The 23,901-nt window shown below is 44.5% G+C and overlaps 1 protein-coding gene across 3 annotated transcripts; it reads right to left on the bottom strand.

Annotated features, from left to right (window-relative positions):
* Positions 1-8,043: 8,043 nt before the first annotated feature.
* Positions 8,044-19,705, bottom strand: LOC125944509 (uncharacterized). Of its 3 annotated transcripts, none has more exons than XM_049665007.1 (4): positions 19,418-19,705; positions 10,896-10,966; positions 10,370-10,474; positions 8,044-10,000 (listed from the first exon to the last, which is right to left on the bottom strand). In XM_049665007.1, exons 1-4 carry the CDS (start codon positions 19,461-19,463, stop codon positions 8,933-8,935), a joined length of 1,290 nt encoding a protein of 429 aa, XP_049520964.1. In that variant the 5' UTR covers positions 19,464-19,705; the 3' UTR covers positions 8,044-8,932. The 3 variants fall into 3 exon arrangements, with proteins under 3 accessions (XP_049520964.1, XP_049520965.1, XP_049520966.1); XM_049665008.1 differs by having other exon boundaries at positions 10,375-10,474; XM_049665009.1 differs by lacking the exon at positions 10,896-10,966 and having other exon boundaries at positions 10,375-10,474.
* Positions 19,706-23,901: the final 4,196 nt, after the last annotated feature.

Genomic DNA, 23,901 nt, shown 5'->3' with positions numbered 1-23,901 from the left:
CCAGCATAATTTTGGAATATTGAGCCTGATCTCAAAATTTGCCTTATAACAACATTCAAGCTTATTAAGCTTTGTACAATATATGATGCACTTCTCCAGGAGTACCACTGTTTGCTGCATTTTTACAAGGACTGCCAGTGTTCTTTTTACACTTCAAAATAGGCCAGAATGCTGTGTTTTATAAGTTTAGTGTGGTTTTGTGGAGCTGACGCAAAACATTGCAGTGCACATATATCTGTGCACATTGATATGAATATACTTTCAGGCTTTAGTATCCAACCGTTTAATGTGCATTGCTGGAACAGCAGGTTCTTCTGCAGTTTTAATGTGAAGCTTTCTTGTCTTAGACAAGCCTGCTTTTCTCAGATGTCAACTCCAGTCGAGTGTGCCACAAATGTTTTCCTGTTTCGTATGTTAGCACCACCAGCTTGATCCGTGAAGCGCATTGGCAGCTACAGTTTGTGTGTTGCAAGTTCTAGGCTGAAGCATGTATGCTGACTGTTCTAAAGTGTGTATGTAGTATGTATGATGCATGTATCTAGTCTGAAGTGCAATAAACGTTTAAAACAGGTCACTTTGTGGTTGTAGTGCGAATTATTTTTGCCACTGCATTTACTCTAATCGTTAATGCCTACAGTACAGTTCTCTAGAACCTCGGCAAAGTACAAGCACATTACAAACATCGACATAGGTTTTATAGAGATTTGTCTTTTGGGTCTGTAAAGCAACTGCAGAGAAATGTTCTAAAGAAATTTGTCTTTACAATCTTGAAAGGAACTCAATAGAAATGTTCTATAGAAATTTGTCTTTAGGATCTTTAAAAGAACTCTGTAGAAACGTTCTGTAGAAATTTGTCTTTACAATCTTGAAAGGAACTCAATAGAAATGTTCTATAGAAATTTGTCTTTAGGATCTTAAAAGGAACTCCGTAGAGATGTTTTATAGAAATTCCTCTTTACAATCTTAAAAGGAACTCCATAGAAATGTTCTATAGAAATTTGTCTTTAGGATCTTAAAAGGAACTCCGTAGAGATGTTCTATAGAAATTTGTCTTTAGGATCTTAAAAGGAACTCCGTAGGAATGTTCTATAGAATTCTGTCTTCAGAGTTCCTATAAGAATGCGGTGGCCAAATAACTGTTGGAACTCTATAGAAAAATTCTATAAGCAGTCAAAATAAACACAATAGAATTCTATCGAACAAGTTCAAAAGACTCTCTAAAAAAACACATTAAAAATTTTTGTAAGGGGATAGCTATCGCTCTAGCCATCACGAACGACCTCGTTCATACAATCGTTAGCGATTCCAAAAGCGCAATCTTAAATTACAGTAAAGGCACTGTTAGCAAAACTACACAGAAAATCTTAAACAATTATTACCACACTTTTTATCAAGCGGACAGACTTATTAATCTAGTATGGGTCCCCGCCCACTCAGGAAATCCTGGGAACGAGGAGGCGCACCGTATCGCCCGAGGGTTAACAAGCCGGGAGGCGCGCCGCTCTGACTCGGATTCTCTGAGTGAGGTGGTGACCACATATAATGAAATAACAAACTTTTATAAAGAAAGGAGGCGCACATACCCGGCGCCTCATCGGGACCTTACCAGAGCGCAGGCCACCGTCCTTCGCCAGCTTCAGATAGACTCTTTTCTGAGTCCGCACAGATTGGCGGTTATCACAAATGGGCAATTTAACCCCATATGTCAAAATTGTAACATGAACGAATTGGCAACACAAGACCACATTCTTTGGGGATGTAGGGGTTTTCCTCCCCCAAATACGCTCTTGCCAGCCCCCTCCAAACTTACCTGGGAGACCTTACTTAGGACTGCCGCCGATCTTAGGGAACAACTGAAAATCGTCACTTGGGCCGAGGGAGGCGCCCCCAACAGGGGCCACCCTGAGACCCCACCATGATTTTCAATAAAGATGCTGTAACCACCACCTTCCGACGCGCGAGAGGCCGTGGGGGAGGGGGAGAGAAGGGAGGCGACGTTTAGCTGCGGCACCAACTGCCTATTTATATCAGAGGCTCCGGCAACAGTCACCAACGCCGCACGCATCTTGAGCGAACGCGGGCAAAACGCCGACGGCGTCGACAACAGTTCTGCGTGTTGCCGGTGCTGCTGCATGTCCAAGTTTATACAGCTGATAAAGCTAATATCGTTAGTCCGTATAGCTCTCTACAAATTTCCTATCGCAATTGATGCTTCGCCTTTCTGGTGAAACTGCGACAACTTTTTTACCACTTGTTCATTTTGATTTCTTCAGCAAGGTGAGACAGTCGACCATAATTTTAGAGTTGAAGTGCCCAAGCGGTTGCGTGATGCAGTTTAGAGAAAACGTCTCAGCATGTAGAACGGAGGCCAGTGGCTTACGCACCGCAACAACGAGTGCGTCAACAAAGCGCTGAGTGGGCGGCACTTCCTGATGCAAACGGGATGAAAACGCTGTCTTCGCTAGCACATTTTATCCCCGCCTTTTGCCTTTCTGGCTTCTTATCTCCAATGCTGAAAAAAGAGCTAAAGAGAGTTTTTTGAAAACGTCGACGAGATAAAATGAAAACGACGGAAGCGAGGGTCATCAATTTGAGAGAATTACGTAATTACGTCATAGTTTTGAACAATGCATAAAGTAGGAAGAAAGTCCATTGTGTCCTTGAGAGTGTACTTCGAAGATGAATATTGCTGTGAAATGTATGAAGAAATCTGCGAATCGAAGAATTCTCGCTACTTTTGGGCCTCCCCCTGTAATATTGCTACATGCATATTGCTTGTTTCCTTTGGAGAATGCCGACGTTCGCCGTGACGAAGAACTGCTCCGGACTCTCGAGCTATTGGGTGAACTGGCCAGTGCTGCAGTTGTTTTTAGAAATATACTTTGTAAATAGTCTTCAGTGTTCAACCCGTTGATCGCATAACAATATTATATGTGAAACACCTAGTGGAACGCATCTCTACTTGCCGTGGTCTGCCCAGCAACTAGCTCATGATAGAATTGTCCTTCCTGCTTGCGCTTTCGTGACACCAGTTGGTCCTAATAGCCCTTAAAGCTTACATGCTAAGAAGTGTTGCTTAATCAACCGCGTGTAGCCAACTCTGTCTTGATTGTGCTGCTTTAGCAGACGAGTTCCACAGAGAGCGCTGTCGAAAGACAGTGGCAATCCTTAAGATAGTCGCACCAGTTTCGCTGCTTCTGTGGACGCTCCTCCCATGGCTCGGGCCTGCTGGCCGGGACTTCGAAGCCATGACTCTTCCACATACTGGCCTTAAAAGTGAAACTGGCGTTATGGGTTTCCAGAGCAGCTGGCTTGTTGCGATTTGAACATGAAGAGCAAAATGAAGACGAAAGTAACAGGTGCGGGCATTCTCACTCAGCTATTGGGACAATTATCCAAGTTTGAGTCGCGACCACTACTCTGGGCTGAATGAGACGCGGGCTAGCTCACCTCTGACAGCACGTGAGGCGCACTGCGGATTTTCGTAATAGTCGTAAATTTCGTAATATGCGGGATGCTTTTTTGAGTGGTGGCACTAGCAGTTCTTATAATTGAGGATTGTGTGCAAGCTTCTGGCGTTCGCGTTTTACAGCGTGACTTCAGGGTGATAAGCTCCTTAATCAAGGGGAAAAGAAGATATAAATTATATTTTTATGTCAGCACGACTTTAATTCCATTGCAAACTACATATGACCGGGTTACCGGCCGTTTCGGTTGGATGAGCATACCGAGAGAAAATTTTTGCTTTTGAGGAGTTCCTATGCCTGCTACAGCACCACAATGTCGCCAGGGCACCACGAGGCAGAGTTACTGTATACGACATTTTGATTTGGGCAATAGTTGACCAGCAGCGTCCGAGATAGTTGTCTTCCAAAGACACAGCTTCAGTTGACGACGTGCCTCATTTTTTGTTCTACCCTTCTTATTGTTTTCCTGTTTTCTCCGCAGGAATCTCATGAACAATAGGGTGTGTATATAGGTTGTGTCGCCCTGTTTGTACAAGATGTACTGCTGTTACGGTTGGTTACCTGAGAGTTATATGTGTCAACTTTATCAGCAAATTGCTTTTTTTTTCGTGTACTGAAGTAGTGAAATACTGCTTTTTGTAGCCTCAGTTTAGCACTTCGAAGTACGTTTATTAGTTAATTTTCTGTTATATATATGTAAGAAAATGTGGCTCTATGCTATCTGCCAGGCTCAGCCAGAAAAGCCCAATGTGGATTTGGCAGGCCTGCACATTTATATGGTACTTTCGTTGAATAATAAAGTATTATTATTATTATTATTACTACTACTATTACTACTAAAATAATATTATTATTATGATTAGTAGTAGTAGTATTAGTAATTATTAGTAGCCAAACGCATGCCAAATGCATGCTCCAACTCATAAAGAGAGTTGGAGGCGAGATACACACGAGAATACGTAGGCTGGAGAAGGCGACGGGGGCATCAGCCAAGGACATCGGACGTGGTGGATGTGCCTACTGATTCAATGGTATGTAGCCAGTGGCCAAGTGAGCCAGCCGGGCACCGCTGAGCACGAGCGCGGTCCGAGACCGCCTGGTGTTTGGGTGCTACGAGGAACCCGCTACCGAGATCGAGGGTGGCTGCGAGAGCGATACCACTGTGCGCAAGGCCCGGGCATGCGTGGGTGCCTGGGACAATCGCTAGGCAGCCCTGATCCGAGGCCCATGCACGCGTCATCGCCGACCCCGTTTGCACCGCCCACCACCTATACCTCCTCGAGCCATCGGAAGCCATCGCCAGGCACAGCCGCCTCCAACAGCGCCGGTCAATTTCGCACATGTCTGCCTTCGGAGACAACACGAAGTGACCTGGCGTGATAACGTCGGACCTGGCGTGATAACGTCTGACCTTTCTGGTATTAGGGAGCTTTAGATTAGGGGACGTAAGCGGCTTGCGCACGTAAGAACTAGGGGCCGCTGTGCTGCACATGCGCAGATGCCTAATTCTGTGTCTGCGCATGCGCAGTACCATGGCCCCTTGTTTCTGTACACTCAAGCCACTTGCTTCCCCTAATCTAAAGCTCTCCATTAACTCATAGGCCACGCTTCGGATTCCGTAGCGTAGGAACTCTTATGATTTATGGCTGGCAGAGTTTTGGATTGTGCTGCACTAGTGTGCATGCTGTGTTTCTTTTTTTGTGCGTAGCGCAAATACACTTGTTTTTGTGTTTTACAATGGTCTTCGTGTATCTGCTGTGCCCGTTTCTCCACGCACAGCACGTCTGCAAGCGCAACAAACATCCGTTGTTGGCATGATAATTGTGCACACGCCTATAAGCACCCTAGCGTTCCTTGTAAGTTGCTGTCTGCATGCTCTGCTCTGAGCGCTATCAGCAGGAAATATCAAGCTAGCGTTATCGGATACTTAAATGGGCACCGACTTACGTCGACGGCTTCGCGTCAGTATCATTTAGTGCACTATCGTCGTACGACGCCTGCGACGGCGCTGGCCTGTGAGAACCTTGTAGTTCTCAAGGCGCTGTGCGTTCTGTCCAGCTGGTGTTGCATGCGCTATAACAGTTGCAGGGGCGGGAGCATTATAACCGACATAACAAGGGTTTATTGAGACATTGCCAGGAGAAATAATTATATAAACATGAACCACCCACCTTATATTGCTTGGGCGCAGCATAAGTACTCGATCGGCATGTGTTTGCAATACATTGTCGGAGAAAAAAAGACAGATACACAAATACACAGAACTTGGACATCAACAGACATAGAATGCCGTTCAACTTGCGCTATCCTTCAGATGGTACTTTATTGCCAAGCATAAGGAAGGAACCACAAGGATACTGAAGTGAGGCGGGAAGAAGGGAGGTTTCGTACCCAGAATTCACCAAAATGACAAGTTTGGCATTTTAACCTTTCTGCCTCTTCTGTGAATCACTGTGCCCGTATAAACACACTGTCGCCCTTCAACGCTTTCAGTACAGGTACGTACATGACACACACGAATGAACGCATGCGGAAATGAGCGATTCATAGAACAGTTGGATACAGATGATACAAGGTGGATTCTGCCTGTATCTCCAGTGACGGACATAGGTCGGCCGTTCAGGGCATAAAATGTTCAATGAAGGCAAGTAGGACGTAAGAAACCGCAATTCGCTTATTGATCGGGAGCAGCAAGCGCCGTTTTTCCTTGCGCTATCCTTCCTTCAGTCCATGTTACTCCTTAAGCTGATCAACATAATTTATGCCCGAATTCTAGAACTTTCCTCCAGTGAATAGACTACCTCGACTCAAGAGATGGGTAGGCATGGCCGCGCGTCAGACGAAGTGGTCGCGGTGCTTCATTGACACACGCCGGATATTCTCGCAAAATATAGCGTCTTCTGCAATAGAGGGGTGTCGCTGTACTCATTTGAGTAGAGTAAGAGCTTTGAGTCGAGGATCGTTTCGGAATGCGAGGGTTAGTCGTTCGCCTTATAGAGTTGCTTAGACAAAGATGGCGCGTCACTTGACAAAAGAAAGCGGGTGAATCGGAATAAATACAGAAACATGGTCGTGGACATATTTTGCCAGCAATTGACGCGTGCAATGTCTCAAGTATAGAACATATCGGCAAATATCTTCATGTAGAGTGGGCACTCTTGTGTTTTTGGTCGCGGTACGGAAGTCAATTTAGTGGCGAAAAACAATTGTGGGGTTTTGCGTGTCAAAACCTGGATGTGATTATGAGGCACGCCGTAGCGGGGGACTCCGGAATAATTTGGACCAAGTGAGATTCTGTACCGTGCACCTAAATCTAAGCACACGGGTGTTTTCTTTAATGGCGACAAGCGTGTGACAAACAAATAAACAAAAAGCACCGAGGTGCGTTACGTGAAAAATGCAATGGGCTAGTAATATACATTATGGTGTATACACATCGGTTGTACAGATAAGGTATGGTGCGTGCACAATGTAAACTGGTAACAGAGAAAATGAAGCAAGAGAAAGCCCATACTTCTAGTTTTGTTACAAATGGACAGCGGAGTGCATGACTTATTCGTTTAACTTGAACATTTATGACTGGTACAGCCCAACGTTAATCGGAGTGAAACCTTTATTTATTATAAAATAATGGGGTAATTTGCGTTATAAATGGGAAACATGTAAAGCCCATCCCTCCAGTGAACTTGCTGACCAGCCGTGTTGTTTCCTTCACCGCTTTGTGGAGTACTTCCAAAGCTACCGCTAAATACGGGTCATTGCTGAAGATGAAGGTGCAAACGATATAGGTTGTTTTTTCGTTCTTTTTTGTGCTTACTGCAGCATTACCACTACCGCCTGTTCACTGCCAGCTCCACGATACCTTTTCATTACTGCCACCTAATTGACCTTGAATTTTGTTGCCGATAGCCGTAACATCTACCCCACTTACCATACTCACAAGAACGTTTAGAAGCTATATATAGCGACGCCCCGATTCCCTACATATACAAGCAGCCTCTTCACCGCCAGGATTATTTTGACTAATACGCGGGCAGTAAATCACACGGTAGAAACGGCACAAAATACTGCTGCTGCCGTTGCGAAAGCTCACGAGACTATCAATGTGAGTACGGGCAAAATGCCCATCGCCAGCTTCCCAGTTAGTCGAAGGCTATTTTGGAACTCCTGCAGCCTCTTTACAGCAGAATACTACCCGAACTAAGTTCAGGTGGGACTCACGGTCAAGCACCGTTGAGAATGCAATCTTACCAATCGCCCTGCTTATACAGATTTCGTATGAAGTATTGGCCGCAATGAAACTTCAAAACTTGTTAAATAACCCCCTTTACCATTGGAGTATATGTCATTTGTATGCATCAAACAGGGCTCAAAACCCCGCTCTGTTCATGAACAGTGCTTGTGCGACAGCCTTCTGTGTGACGGCTGCAACGAGAAAGAAGAGGCGTCTGTTGAGAGCAGTGGGATTTATTGGAATTTCCATACCAGGGAAATACTCATAACATGTGAAAAAATGTCACGGAGGCAAAACGCGACGCGCAGGGAGTTCAACTTATTACCCCCCCTCCCGTATTTGGTTCCGCACAGTTGCTCGAATATCGCAGAGCATTATTTCCTCCGTTATACCGTACGCATTTTACGAGGGCCGGGTGAGCTGTCTTACACGTGTCTTTCCAATTTATTGAAGACGAGCAGCCGCATCGTAAGTAAACAGCCTTGAGAGTGACATAGCGAACATCAGGAGCTCTAAATCTCAAAATATCTCCGGAACAACGGCCTCATTTCTAACACGCGTTGGCTTCATTTTTGAAACATGAAGTGCAAATAGTGGGCGTAGGCATTTTTACATATATTTCGCTGTGAGCGTTATAATAACGCCGGTGTCGATGTCCGATTACAGTTTCAAAGTTACATGCAGGGATAAGCTGGCTGCCTCAAGAAGGCTGGGCTACGTTTCGATAGGTGGGCCTATCTTTGTGACAAGTGGTTTGTAACTGTTTTAACTTTTATACCACGGTGTGCTACTCCATCTGTCCGCCCCGTTGATTTTGGATTTCTATTGTAATTTGAGTTATTCTTGGACAAGTTGTTAGCCTAAGGTGCCGGCGAACGGGCTGAAATTGTGGTCAACTTTAGTGCAAACGAGAACTTTTTTTTCTGACATTTCGTTTCCTAAAAACAGCGAAGTGCTCAGTTTAGCGCGATGCTTCAAATCACCATGATGATTCTAAAGCCTGTTGTCGACTCTGTCACTGCCAAAATGCGAGATGTCTTGGCACCTCTGGTTGCCTTTTGTTTTACTTTGTCACTCCACTACATTTGTTTCCATGACAAATAGATATGCCGTGGATCATCACAAATAAATGCCTCATTCATCCGCTCTGCCAAGCACTTTTTCTGTAATCGTGCTAAGGGCGGCGCCGGTTCACTCATGTGAAGCAGTAAAAGGAATTATTGTCAATTTTTCAGGCACTACTGTTTCCAGTGTTGGCGGTACCGCCGTTGTGGTCACCAGAGCTGGTTCCAAGCTCTGTATTGTTTCCAGGCTTTGTGTCGACACTTATGGAAATGGAAACGCTGTGCCGCTCGCCACCAGTTGCGCCTGCATCCTCGCCCGCCGTGACAGGTCTGCCATCACTTGCTCTAGCATTGCTCCTTCCACTGGTAGGAATGGCAGTGCCGGCAGCCTTCTCAGTGTTACCTGAACTCCCTATCCTGCTGCCGGCCGCGGCTGCAGCAGCATTTCTACGTGCGGCTGCAGCCTTTTTCGCGGCGTGATGTCTGATAGCCGCCCTTACGCCTTCTGTTGCAATCTGGATACCGCTGTTAACAAGAGACATAGTAAGCATAGGGGCGACACCATAGGGTAAGCTGAAGCGCCTTCGTTTGGGCAATCCTGTGCCATAAGCGAGGTTCGCCATCCCAGGGGCTACTCCAGCAAAGTTGTCTTGGCCGCCAAATCTGGTGGTGCTGGGTAGGTTAGTCAAACCACCTCCGGTTTCTGCGCCACTGGGTGGCGGCCTCCTGTCGTTGGAAGTGCTAGATGAGGAATTTCTTCCTCCGTTATCTTGACTATTGGTGCTATCAACACCAGTAGCTTGTCGAGTGCATTTCCTTTCTTTTTTGCGAAGGTGCCCTGAGCAGACTTTGGATTTTTGCTTTTTTCTCCAAGTTCCGGATCTTGGCCACTGTTGATCACTGCGTCTCGCTACCTGTTTTATACGCAATCTGCTGATGCCGATATCAGGCACCCTGCCTCCGTTGCTGGATGTAACACTTGTTGCACTGGCTCTCCTCCCGTCAAGATTATTATTATGTTCGTCGCTACGCTCTGTGACGCTGATTTTACTCATGGGGCCTTTAACAGAGATGTCGGCACTAGTCAGGACAGGAACGCTGATACCTCGGTCATCTGAATCCGCCACGATGCCACGGTGACTAATGCCGTCGCCCAAGAACATGCGAGATTTCAAGGTTTTCGTTGCTGCGTAATTCCGGAATCCAAGACAAGAACCTCCTCTGCAGCGACCTACCTAAAGTATATAAAAGAATTCAAAACAGAATTTTGTAAAAGCACTTGTACAGTATGTAATCAACGGTAGCTTTAATTTCAATCTTTTAGAGTAAGACCTGTCGAGTATGATAGCGTATCCATGGACTATCATGGAGCTCCTTATTAACCGTATTTACCGAGCTCCGTATAAACCCCTGCCCCTCTCCTTGTTGGCAAAATTTCAATAGGAGCAGGGGACTTTGTCAAGCCGCTTAAAATACCGGCTTTTTGCTCCTGTCCTAGCATTTGTACATTCAAAGATCAATGCTGAAATAAAGGAATGGAATGGAATGAAATGGAAAAGGTGCATAGGTGAGGTCCCATGCGAAGGCAGTAGCATCTTATTCACCTTACATGGCGTTCCTTCTGGCTCCCATTGTACAACGATGCCGCTTGAAATTCCTTCTGCATTCAGTAATACGCAAGGAAATGTGCATGGTGATAAAAGCGATGTCTGGAAAAAAATGGCACCGTAAGACCAATATTCTCGTCTTTTGACACCTTCATGGTAAATTGTTTCTGTTTCAGTAAGAGCGCTTGATGCGGCATATAAAATGGAATGAGTGCTTTCCATGTTTGCTCTTTCCATCTCCAATGTGCCGTCAAGATGTCAAAAAATTCCCATAACAATATCTTTTTTCAATCGGCTGAAAAGTTAGGCTGATAAGGTAAAAAAATTGCGGGTCTAGAGATAGATGGATCAGCTAACGCATTTCGTAATTCAAGATAACCTTGCGTGACTACTTGCGAAGCTGTTAGTAAGAAGACCTAAATATTGCTATTGGAAAAAAGGTAGTTGCAGCACAAAAACTAGCCCCTGAAGCACGATCATGTAAACCTTGGAGCATTCGAGAAATGCAAATTTTTGTACTCACTATTAGTGGCGTCACCAATCGGTGACAATAAATATTACTTTGGTAATAAGCTTGGCTTCGGTAGAGAGTGCCTGCAGCAAAAGATACAGAAAGCCTGTTTGAGAGTCACGTATTGTCCTCAATCTTAATAACCTTCCTATTTATAGGGAGTCCTGTGCCGTTTTACCTATCTATAGCAGGCTCTCACGTCATAACCTGCCGCGTTTCTCACACCCTAAACGTACACCCGCAGTTGTTGCCGGTGCAATCATGTCGTATATCCCCATCATCACGAATTATGATCAACTATCGACAAATGTATGAAATTTACATAATTTTATGCCAAGGCGCTGCAGACTCCTGAGTTAGTCAAGGTGGTAGAATGGCTCTTTCTGCATTTTATGATGACTCACCATAATTATAGAGTGATTAAATATATAATTATTGTGCACTTTGTAATGATACGTTTCTTAATAAAACTGAATTGAATCACTAATGCGAATTACCTGCAAAGGGTAATTATTGGTTGCCGGCTTTACAAGAAAGAAAAAAAATAATTTCGCACTTGCTACAGAAACGACCCACGTCACACCTCCCGTCAAACACTGTAGTGCCTTCTCCAAAGCGATCTTCGGTAGCGATAGGTTTACCTCAGAAGTAAAATGAAGGTACTTGAGGCAAGCAGAAGGGTTTAGTTTACCCTAAGATTAGTTTTTTTGTGTATTCACTGGCACAACTGCACACAAATGGCAAAAATTATTCGCGTGCACAAATGTGTACACCGTCGTCGAATGGGATATTGAACCTCTGCAAAAAGCGGAGAGCGTCTTTCTCCCTTCTTCATTACTCGCGTTCAATTTAGCCGTTATTACATCCCTGTAATTCGCTTACGTTAGTGTGGAGTTACTTATGCAGTGCAACGTTTTCAGCCACGCACCGCCACACCTCCGGCAAAGACGAAGTCTCCTGTCGAATCGGCTACGCATTCGCCATTCCTGCAGTATGTGGCATTGTTGAGGTTTTTTGGGGAAGTGGGAGGTGTGGGTGGCAATGCTTCTGAAAACATGGGTTTGTATAAATGGTGTTGGTAAGTAATCCAAAAAGTTAAGCAGCATGCTACGCTTCTGTAACACATGAAGGCGAAATCCTGCTGCACACTTGCTAATGCGCCGTCTCGCACCCTCGCGTGGCTGCTTTCGCAGTTCAGCTTCTTCAGCTCGTTTTCGACGCTTAGTTGCGGCTTCGCGCGTTCGTGTAGCGGTGTCAGATTCGAGCCAGCGACGTTTCTCTTCGACTTTTTCGAGTGATTACTTTTCTCGCTCACAACTGCTGTTTCAGAAAATTATGTAGTAGCCGAAAAGTTAAGCGATTATGCGACCGCCTCTGCTGAATAGAAGCAGCCTTTTCAAACATTTGCTAACACTCTGTGTTCATATAAGATGCTTCTCCCATTTTATGCATTGGTAAAATCTGTAAATTAAGTAAATATACTCTGTAATGGCGCCTTATCAGTGAAAAAGTTGCCAGAGAAAGTGTATCCTCACTCACTAATATATACTTACTCACCCTGATCTGATGTGGTCACCGGGATCAATATTATTATTGTTGGTAGTGTTTAATGGCACAAGTGCAACAGTGGTCATAGAGTGCCAATTCTATGAATTAAGTGGGCAGGAGCTTTTTTTTTTAGCTCACAAAAGCGGTAAAATTCGTGTTAGCCTCGAAGATGATTCGCTGTGTTTGAACAAATCAAGATAACTGTGACATATTGTACTAATGATGCTATGATGGTGGATGTTAATATAATAAATAACTGTTTAACAGTGGGTTGGTGTTAAATGGTCAGGAGAAACTAAAACTAATACGCGCTATTCAAACATTGTGTAGCTTCACATCGAGTGTCCTGCTCCGGTAGGTCCTGTGAAACTACCGACACATCAGAAGTGCCAGCTAGCCTTGTACTCGTTCAGGAGAGCCGGGCTACAATCTTCGTGGCTAGGATACAATTTTTAAAAACTCGTTATTGTTTTCATATATCTAGAAGTTTACTAAAAGGAAACGCGGGGCTGCCGAGTCAGAAAAGTGACGGTTGACATCGGATATGTTGAGTATGAATGGAATGTGTCAAGTGATAGGTTTCTCGCATAAAGCCCGAGCGGCAAACGTCAGTAAGTAAACTTTACTGCTTTCTTTTGAACACTTTCGAGCTTTGCAGTGTCACACGTGCTACATCAAAATCAGACAACCTTTGCGAAGTCCAACGAATGCTTGACGAAGATTTTGAAGGCTGCGAGCTTGCAGTTTTTTACATCTACCGTCATAGTTACATTAGCGTGAGCCAGTTTTCTAATTGCCTTAGTGCAGAAGAGACCTTGGAACGACACAGCAAGGGATCAGAGTCTTGCATAGTCTTTATTGGCCATCCTTGCATAGCTCTTCATGCTCAACCTTTACTTTCCGTTTCCTTTAATTGCTAAGTTTTAAAAACAGCACATTTACTCCAAGTAATGCTAAATGCCTTAAGAGGATTTACTATGCTCAATAGTTGTAGGGGCATCAGATCAAAAGATCCCTCCATAAAATAGTCACATGCCGCTTTGTGTCAACATTAGTTTTTATCAAACTTAACTAATTTATTGAGCTTTCTTTTTTTCTTATCAAACTCTTGCATCGAAAAGTGATAAGCAACTTTACTCTCAATAGCTTGGATTTGTGCAGAATATTTCAGTGTGTTTGTCGACCACCTATCGACTCTCACTTTCTTAGTGGCTTTAAAGAGGCAAGCTACTAGTATCTCAAAAACAATGTGTTTTAATCTCGGGTGAGTGAGTGAGTGAGTGAGGGAAATAACGTTTATTTCAGGTCCGGCAAGGACGCGAACTCGTCGCGCACCCGGCTAGTCCCACGTCGGGACCGGCAGGTCTCGGGTATATCAAACAATAGTGCGACAACATTGAATCATAAAGTTTAATAACGTTGTAGTGTCCTTCTTAGAACGTAAATACCTTCAGCCATGTTTTTTTTTTCATGGTTGAATAGGCTATTCGAAATTACATAATAAACATGCAGTGCAGTCTGTCTCATTCTGATGGCCGAATTAAAGTGAATTTCAATAGGCATTATAATCCTCATATTAATTCGGAATTGTATTTTATTTACAGCCACATCTTTTAAGAAATTCTTACCAAGATTACAGAAACGGAAATGGTATATCTGAAGTAAACCAACATTTTCTAATGTATGGTATCGCCAATATAACTTGTATGTATCCACTTTATTAGGATGCATTGTCTTTTTAATCATGCCAGATATATACGTAGGTCTATAAAATTATTTGGTGCATACCACTTTGTGCTTTCCAACACTGACATCGTAAAACATTATTTAACAACAAAGAGGAATCTTTCTACCATGTGCATTTCTTATACAGCCTCACGTCACATTCAGATATTGTTGCCAAGTTGTAGTAACTGTAAAGCGGAGTAACTAACAGAAAGTCTCACAATGCTTACTGAGTGTATTTATCGGCTAAATACAAAGTAACGCTTTAGTGAGAACAGTAGCAGCGAGCACAATCGGGGGTTGATGAATGGAATGTCACGTCTCAGGTCATTCAATATGTATGTATCATTCACCCGAACATTCCACAACAACCTTAGTTTCGATTATAGAATGAGTCTCGTCCGAGAGCAATAACTAAATAACTAGCGACACTTTGGTGGAAGCAATTACAAGCAATGTGTAAAAAAAAGCTGAAAAAATCAAGTGGGGGAAATCACCTGTCGCTATTTATAGTTGTCCCATAAAACTCTTTATTGCAGCTTTTTGTCTAGCGTAGCATATGCAAACTTAATCAGGTCAAAGTGGTGTCTACTCTCGCAAATGATAATTAATATTCTTGCCACACGCCAACCTCTAGAATCGTCTGAAGATATTTACACAAACTCTCCCCTTGCATTTCAAAGCTCTAAAGATTTCTTTCCCTGTTTAGTCTAGTTATTCTGAAAAAAAGGATAGGAAATTTCCATAATAAATTTAACCTCCCAGTCGAGAGAACAAATATTCTTGGCGGTCGCATTCAACTACAATGACGACAGTGGTAATGCTTGAAGGTGGTGACTTCGTGGAAGGGTTCGTGAGCAACCCCTTTAGAGAAGAGAATTCAATAATACATGCTTGCAGGGTATGCCTCACACCGGCGGTGCACCCGCCGCGCGCATGTGAACCTTCGACAATGATCTGCTGCAATCGCCCCCTTGAGCACTTTCTTGGCTTCCTTACAAGGCAATAAGCGCCCGGCTTTTTTTTTTTTTTTTTTTGACGCTTGCGTAATATCATTTCAGGAGTGCTTTGCCAACATTGTAGCCGCTGGATTGAGCATATTCAATGCATCATCAAGCCGTGGCGATTGCGTGATCGCTCCTGTCGGCAGCTGACGTGACGTAGGCGATGACGGCACGTTTAAACAAGTACAAAGGCGCAAGTGTTTCCTCTCCGAACGTACGCTTACATAACAGATGTTCTGCGTGAAGGCGCCCGATACGACGAATGTTCTTCCCTCCTAGCCAATCTCCGATCGGCAGCTCATGTGTGCCTTTATTCACGACACTCCGCCACACTCCCACGTAAGGACGACAGCTGTGCGAGACCGTCACTGCGAGTACTCGACGAGGCACTGACGCCTAACCCGAAGAAAGAGGCAAATGCAGTAGTAGTATACATGATGGTTGGCTAGTTCGCACATGTTGAATAGCAAACATTTTAGCACCAGGAACACGAAAACACAAAAAAATGACACAAGGACAGGACAAGCACCGGAAAAGTGCTTGTCCTGTCTTTGTGCCCTTTTGTTTCTCTTATGTCCTATTGACGCTAAAAGTCTTACTGTTCATAGAAAGTAGGTCCACGCGCTACAACTCAGCTAACGTATTTGGCAGAATCCTTAGGGACTAACCACTTAGGATTTAATTGCACTGTTACCAGGAACGACCCCTGTTACAGATCAGATTAAAGCTTTCGCGAGGAGATACATCATAGAGTCATATCCAAATCCGCGCAATAGAGTAACCACTATTCAATAAAAGGTCTCCAGGGTGGGTCCAGCATTAATTTTCCTGTCTCCTGGATCGGTCTCACTTAGTCACCGAGAGACGAATACCGAAAACAGGGAATGAGACAACCAAATGTTGGCATTGCATTTCGATACTTATGAGCGGAGTAAGAAAAGATGAAATGAGCCTGTATCATGGACGCTCAGAGCGATTGCGCGAAGCCCCTTGCTCGAAGCACGTCCTGGCCCCAGGTGAAGAAAATCCCCTCTAAAAGCGCTGGAAGTGCAAAAAAAAAACTGGAAAACGAAACGAACGTGGCGGATATGGGCACATTATTCGTTTATTTTCTAGCACAATCATATATATATATATATATATATATATATATATATATATATATATATATGTACACTCACTCACTCACCCTGACCTGGCCTGGTCACCCGGATCAATATTATGAGCTTGGTAGTGTTTATGATCAACATGAGTACAAGGTGAGAACAGGAGCCACTGTTTCGACAAGTGGACTTGTCTTTTTCAAGGCGACATGTGCTCTCCTCGGCACAGTAATAGAGGTAGGGTTGTTCTAAAGAGGAGATAAGGTAAGGCGGGTGGGCGAGGTAACGAGCCATGGTGTGTTAGCGGCGAGGGTGTAGAATTAAAAAGAAAGATAATGCGCTACTGATCGCCGGTGGAGGAATTTTTCCCTGTGCGCGCGTGACAATGTGCTTAATAATTCCGTTAGTAAGCGAATGTTGGCAAGTTTATTCGGCCGATAAAACTAATATCCTTATTTCGTATAGCTGTCTACTAATTTTGCTATCGCAATCGATGCTTCGCCTTTCGGACGAAGGTCTTTAGTGCGCGCGGTGTCTTCTGCGCAAATTCTGATGCAGCTATAGTGTCGTTATCGAAGTTTCTCGTGCGTGGTGCTTTGTTACGAAGTCTGAAGAATGTATGAATGGGGTTGCCTTGCGTCTAGTGGCTTTCACACATCAGCGATTTGAACGATCTCGTGGATGAATGTTTGAATGTTGTGAAACAAAGCATGGATAGCGCTTCTTCCGGGAGACGTCTGCATAAGGCGGCTATTTTGTGCACGTAAGCAATTTTTGGAGTACGTCACATTATAGGAATTAAGCGAAATATGAATAAGCTACGAAAGCTGCACATTACGGACGGCCAGCGCTTGTTTATGCGCTATGAAAGATGAATCTGCTCGATCGTTTTAGTCAGCGCAAACTTAGGCAAACAATGCTAAGAAATGAATTAGTATAACCATCAACTTGGACTCAAACAAACCGTGTGCTGACCGCGTTACATTTAGGATCGTTGCGAGTGCATTCTAATGATTCTGTCAACGCGACTTACATAGGACCTACTGACACAAATACCCCGAACAAGCACTTGCTCTTTCAGATATTCGTAACCAACGGGCTTAAATTATTATTCACTTGAAACTATTACAAGCCTTTCGTTCGCTTGCTTCAACACAATTGTGCGATCGCTTTGCGTTAAAAAAGAAAAAGAAAACGACTCAGTTACATCTCTGGCCCGCCTAACAAGGCCTAGCACACTGCGCCAAGAGGCATAGGCAAGACGCAATAAATGCTGAGTACACGACAAAAATGCACGCCGAATTGAATAGCGACTACGTGCACCCCGCGGAGCAGACTGCGAAGGTGCGCGACAAGGGAAAGCGCGGCGGATGAGGAGACAAGGAGGACGAGACTGGGCGAGGAAAAATTGCACTACCGTCAGTTTACTTAGCTGCGACGGAGTTTAAAAATTTCCACGCGAACATTTCTGTGCATACGCGTTTGCTGTTGCATTATATAGATATATATTAAGAAATTTGAGAATGTATCGAAGTGTCTTAAGATACAAAGGGAAAGTGTCGCATTGGATACAATAATGTCACCTTCTACTTGGGAGGCGGAGAGTTGCGTACATGCGCTACTCTCGATGGAGGAGAGACACGACTGGCAGCACAGCAAACAAGGATTTAATATGTTACAAGGACGGTAAAAGCACAAGGCACACAAAACTCAAGTCATAACTCAACAAAAACGCTTACTCAATAGAAAATACAAAACTCTAACTCAATAGAACACTACCAGAAAATAATCTATCTCTGTCTCGGAGCCTATCTTCGTCTTAGAGTCTCTACGTCAGTCTTAGCGCTGACTCGTCAAAGTCTGGCCACCCTGGCCCCGGCCTAACTGCGTCGCAATATAGAAGTGCGGGTTCTTACGTCGGGTTGAAGTTCATGTAGAGTCCACGTCGATCTCGTCCGAAGCGTTGTGGGTGCCGTAGGTGCCGACGCCTCGCGGTTCCGTCCACCTGGCCGAGTACGTGGCTGGAGCTCCGGTAGCCGCCGCTAACGTGTCACTCGCCGGGTTAGGCCTCGCGTCTTGTTCGTTCGGGTTGTCGCTGATGCCGTAAACTGCCGACGACTCGCGGTTCCTGTTGACCTGGCCGAGTGCTGTGGCTGGAGCTGCAGTAGCCGCCGCTGACGTGTCACTTGCCTAATGAAGTGTTCTTCGCCCTCCGACGATCTGCGAGGCGGCCCGGTAGCACGGTGATTATCGGTTGAACGGCTTGGCGGAGGAAGATCGATTCTTGAGAAGAAGACCGGAACCACCGTGAGCAGCAGTGGCCGGTCCCAGGAGCTTCGTCCGGACGTCTCCGAGGACTACAGCTACACCTGGGCCTTACCAGTCTCACGACCTTGTGGCCGGGTCCTCCGCTCTCCCGTCGTCAGAGCATGGCTGACCAGGCGACCTTCCAGCTCAAGAGCCACGTCAATAATAGTGCTTCGATGCTTCTCCCTCGCGGATTACACCTTGGTTCGCGTGCCTCGAGCGCTCGCGCCGTTCGGAACGCTCCGCGAACTTCTTCGTCCTCTTTTTCTTGCCAGGAGCGGCCTCTTACATGTGACAAATAATTGTCGTAGTATCTTCAATCTGTACCTCAAATACTTGTTGGCCGAGTATCTTGCATCGTATCATGATGCAATTGCAAACTAACTTTGCCTAGCCCTGACCAGAAGCACCCGAGCACACAGCATGTTGCGGTCATGACCATTACGGTTCAGCGCTCCGTGGTGTGCTAAATAAATCATGTTGACGACTGCGGCAGCGCACAGCGGAAGCTATCGGCTAAGCTGCCCTCGATCATCGCTAGCGCTGCGGTACGGCTGCTTCAGATATCAAGGCAACCTCACCCATTGCCTTACGCTAAAGATTCATAAGCCGAAAAGTATTGAAGCACTGTGTACATCATGAAACATGGGACACCAAGCACATTTCCTCTAACAAATGTCTCACATTATATCTGCTACCGAAATAATTATTGTGCGATTGCCATATACAATATTCTTCGAATACTAGCTATTTTAAGAATGATGCCCTTTTCTACCTTACGTTTTCCATATACTTTTTATATGTTAGAGACGCTAAACCAGATATGGAGAGGTATCTGTCTACTTACCAGTCGTGAAGAACAATAGCATCAGCACATAGCAACCAGCATGCATCTCCGCCCTTATGGTGCTTTTCTGAAAAGAAACACACGCGGGCACAATTCGACGAAGCTTACGGACTCGCGTGGCAGGATTCGCGGCGCATAGTTTGGCAGTACTTTATCGGTGTGCAACCATTGTTAGAGTCTCTAAAAAATTGCTATTGTAAAGAAAGCACAGTCGTGAAGAAATATTCCTTTTCTCGTTGCGGTAGTCAGTTATAAAAAGGTTTTTGTTCTCCAGTCACACCTGCTACAATTTTTCTCACAAGGTTCGGAGAAAGTACGTCTTGGATATTTGCACAACTTTGTGAGTTTCGCTATTTAAACTGCGGATGCAATAGTGTATCACTTAACCGCAGGGGAAATAAACATCTATCACAGCTATGTTACTGTGCGTTGAAGCGTGCTTTCTTTTTCGGGAAATACTTAGTGGCCTCCCCCAGGCAGCACAACCAGGCTTGCACCAGCACGGCAATATCACGGCAAATACCGGCACAAATATAAGCCCGAAACTGGCAGCGCTACCCGCGTCAGGAATGGCCCAGTGCGGCCATGCCACTAAAGGGCCTATGTCGGCCATCGTGTGGCAGCGCCAATACAGGCAGATAGCCGGCTCTGACGTTCATCGCCATTCTATAGTGTCCCGCCTTGCCCACTGGCAGCGCCGGTATTGGTCAATAGCCGGCTCTGCCACTTTGAGTCAATTTATTGTCCCGCATTACCCACTGGCATGGCCATATTGGCAGATTGTGATGTATGTGAGCGATGCCGTTATTTCCTATTATTTTAAATTGCGCAAATATTGCACGGTAGCTCGATGCAACATGTCATGATCTACTATAAGATCACCAAATAATGATACATAATTTCTTTATTGGTCTTAAAATAGGTTTATACAGATTGTCGCTCGTATCACCAATCCTGCGGGCCACAAACGAAAGCTTTGTTTATGACGCCACGGGGGGTTGGGGCTGGGCTCGCAAAAGGAGCACTTGAAGATGATGAACGGGTTAAGCCGCTTCCGCGTAACGCCGCCTTCTGCTTGCTAATAGCACAGTCGACGGCGCCTGGCAGCCACATTCTTATGAAGTCTTGTGCTTGATTGATGTCGATCTCTGCGTCTAACAGGCACCATCTGCATACAATGCATATACCTATATTATCCAGCAGTGCATAATATAAGCACTTCTATAACCTGTTCTCACTCTGCATAGCCGCATGTTAAACAGTCTCTTGCTTTTCTTCCCATGCAGGCTGTACGGCATTTCAACTGCATGGCGCATGATCGCGTTCCTTATATTGAACGCAACCTCCTACAGACATGATTCCTTCATTCAAACAAGTTGTTAAAGCTGAAAGAAGAAGCAGAAATACGCAAAAATTAGGTAGGAAATGCCGCTGCATCAAAGTATACGATGTTTGTTCTAACTAGCCAATTATGATGAATTATGCCTTCATCACAAGCCTTCTCGTAAGTGCCTGTGGCTGGTTGTACTTAGCCTTTGGTAATGCGTAAGCTTTTAGAATAGAGGTAGCTAAGGAAGGGTGCATTATTTCATGATAAACACCTAAGCAAGCTACAACACAACAGATCATTGTTTTGCAGGAAGTTGTGAACACCAGTCAGCTCGCAGAATGTACTTCGTGAGTAAGGAAGTACATTCCAAATTTCGTCTTCCAACTTTGGTCTTCTACAATCTAACTTTGGTCTTCTTGAGTGTACCAGCGGAAATGTGCCGTGCTGCGTGTTTTCAAACAGACGGTGCGTTTCAGCTGACGCGGAAGCCTAGCAGCACCGTCTACGTACGTAGTAAAAAGTGGCTGTACATTATCTCTGTAAAAAAAGAAAATACACGTATTAGGCAATGCACTTAGTTCAAACACTCTACTTGAGAATAAAAATAAGACAATTGTACTTACCTTGCGATAATTGAGTTTATTTCGCAGTAAATGCACTTTTCCGACGTTTGGCTAGTTGTTCATGTTTCATCCGATAGCAGTGTGGAACTAAGCTTGTAGTGGCGAAGGTCAAGCCGCTGGTACATGAACACGTTGCTGGTCAAGTTGATGCATGCTTCGCAAGCAAAACATGGGGCAAGCAATGTGGGCAACGACAGCTCACAGGCAAAATCATAATATGTATGGGTCCCTCATCCTCCGAGAGACCGAGAGTCACCACGTTTTTTTTTTTTTTTTTTTTTTTTTTTGTAGCGGGCGAGGTCCGCGCAGGGAGCAATAAATTTGACAGGGCATCATTCACGCCTCTCTGTGCACTCATCCGGTTCTGATTAGCAACGCAGGCTCGGCTGTGCGCATTATAGACCGTGCATACCTTCGACACTGCAAAGCTGAGGGGACGCGGGGTAAACTTGGTGAGAGTGAAACGCATTCTTGGTGTTTTGACGTCACTTCGTCTGATAGTATAGTGAAGAACGACACGCGCACGTTTTTACTCCTTTATTTATTTTTTTATTTTTGCAGAAGCTGGTGCGGCTGAACGAGCAGTAGCACTTGTGCTGATTTTATTATATAATATAGCTGAAATGTAAAACATGACAAATGGACCTGTAGAACAACTCAATGTGATCAATGAATGCTTCTTTATTATTTCTTGCGCTGCTTATCCCAGGAGAACGGTAGAGCAAGACAACGTGTGCGCAAGGGTGTAGTACGGCGCACAGCATCACTTGCTAACGTGCCCCCATGCATTTCTTGCTTCAAGTGAAATAATACAACCTCCCCCTTCGGAAAAAAAATGAATAGACACAAAGCAGCGGCAGCAGTATCTAAGAAACCTCGCGAGAATACCTTGCGCGGCGCATAATATATATGTGAAGCCCAAAAAGCGACTACAAGGATCTCGTTCAAGTTCGCCATATTAATTTACTTAATTATGTTAGTATAGTGTCAAAGCCTGAAGGCTTTACAGAAAAAGCGGGCATGTTTTTTTCTTCTTTTTATAAGCAAGAAAGCTTCAAACGTGGCCGCTGCGAGAAGAAACGTAGGTGGGAGGTAGAAAAATATGTCCTTTAAGCAGCGGGAGTAATAAAATAAATCCTAATAAACAAACTCAAGCGAGATCGCATACGGCGACAAGGTGAAACCAAGTGATCATTTTATTGAAGACGCACTGGCTACACGTGAGTAATTGTATGTAACAAAACACGGCCCGGAAGGTTTTGGACACTTTCGAGAACTTGCGATAAGGTATTGCAGTTGCTGGATTCCTGCAGACAGAACTGGAGTACTCGAAGATTGAGCCCCCCATAGATGTATAAAATAAAAGCTTCCCATGAAGAAAATTTTGGAGCAAGAAGCCAAACATGCGGTTGGCATTGGTGAATTGAAAACTCAACATACATATTACAAATATGTTGTGTGTGATGTGTACACCGAGATATTCATCTAGAAGTGGAAGAACTTACCAGAGGTGTGTCGTTGAGGGTGTAAGTGGGAGCCTGAATTTAATAAGGAATAAGGAAGCTTATGTATGCCTCCTTGCAAAGTCAAAACAACAATAGGTTTATTGATTAGCTGATATAAGATGCAAACGTCACCGAAAAATTTATTCAAAGCTGTGTTGCTCCCACAAAAAGAGTTCACCTACTTGAAGAATGTATATATATTTTAGTAGTTTTCTTTCTTTATGCTTGTTTCACTTTTTAATCAGAAATTAATTTTATTCAGTAGCTTACATTTTCATCCAGTAGCGTTCATTTTTTTCCATTCCATTTTCCTGTATTCTCCTTAATCTTAGCCTCGCTCTTCGTTGTCAGTCCTAGGTCGGTAACTTCCACTCTTTCAGCCATCCGTCAAGGTTCGGAATGGCGCGGCGGGCCACGAACATTCCTGTTCTTTTTTTATTTTTCTTTATTTTTTGTTCCCTTCCAACGGACAGCGCCTTGTATAGACGTCTTGGTCGTCTGACCAAACCTTTCTCTTCACTCCCCCCTCCCACCCCCGTATATCTGTTGTGGCGTTGTCTATGTTCTCCGCCTTCCCCTTTCTCTTCAGTGTAGATATATTTGGCGTTGTGCAAAATAAGCATTTCATTGTAAGTTAGCGTTGGGCTTGTCTCACATTCTTGTCTCTTCTATTTGCTGTTTTTTTGTTTTAGAAATATGCACCAATAGCCCAGCAGAAACCTCTTCTTCAACATGGCGCCACTTCTTTATTTCCCCGATTCTTTCTGCGGGGAGGAATTTACGCCTAGTGTGCCAGTTGGTCGGAAAAAATATCTGGCATCAAAAAAAAAAAAATGTGGTTGATCCCTCTTATATAGGAATCGGTATAGAACACGAAAGTGAAACGTGTCTTCACAGAAGTAGTGTAATGTTTATTGCACATTGATATATAATGTCTATTGGTGTTTTGTGGCTAAAGCGCCCTTAGGCGTTGATGCACCCACGCTGACGCCTGGTGGCACGTCTCCACCATCACGACTACCAACG

This window comes from Dermacentor silvarum, chromosome 3 (genome assembly GCF_013339745.2).
Source record: "Dermacentor silvarum isolate Dsil-2018 chromosome 3, BIME_Dsil_1.4, whole genome shotgun sequence".
Classification (NCBI taxonomy): domain Eukaryota; kingdom Metazoa; phylum Arthropoda; class Arachnida; order Ixodida; family Ixodidae; genus Dermacentor; species Dermacentor silvarum.
Note: the sequence above shows the minus strand (reverse complement) of the source record. Positions and strands in the feature narration are given on the sequence as shown.

What these genes read in the sequence shown, in the direction of transcription:
- LOC125944509 (XM_049665007.1), bottom strand. Translation starts at nt 19,463, where the DNA reads ATGCATGCTGGTTGCTATGTGCTGATGCTATTGTTCTTCACGACTG. An exon ending in GCTATTGTTCTTCACGACTG is followed by an intron (nt 10,967 to 19,417) that starts GTAAGTAGACAG and finishes CTTTTGCTGCAG; the next exon opens with GCACTCTCTACCGAAGCCAA. An exon ending in CAGAAGGAACGCCATGTAAG is followed by an intron (nt 10,001 to 10,369) that starts GTGAATAAGATG and finishes TATATACTTTAG; the next exon opens with GTAGGTCGCTGCAGAGGAGG.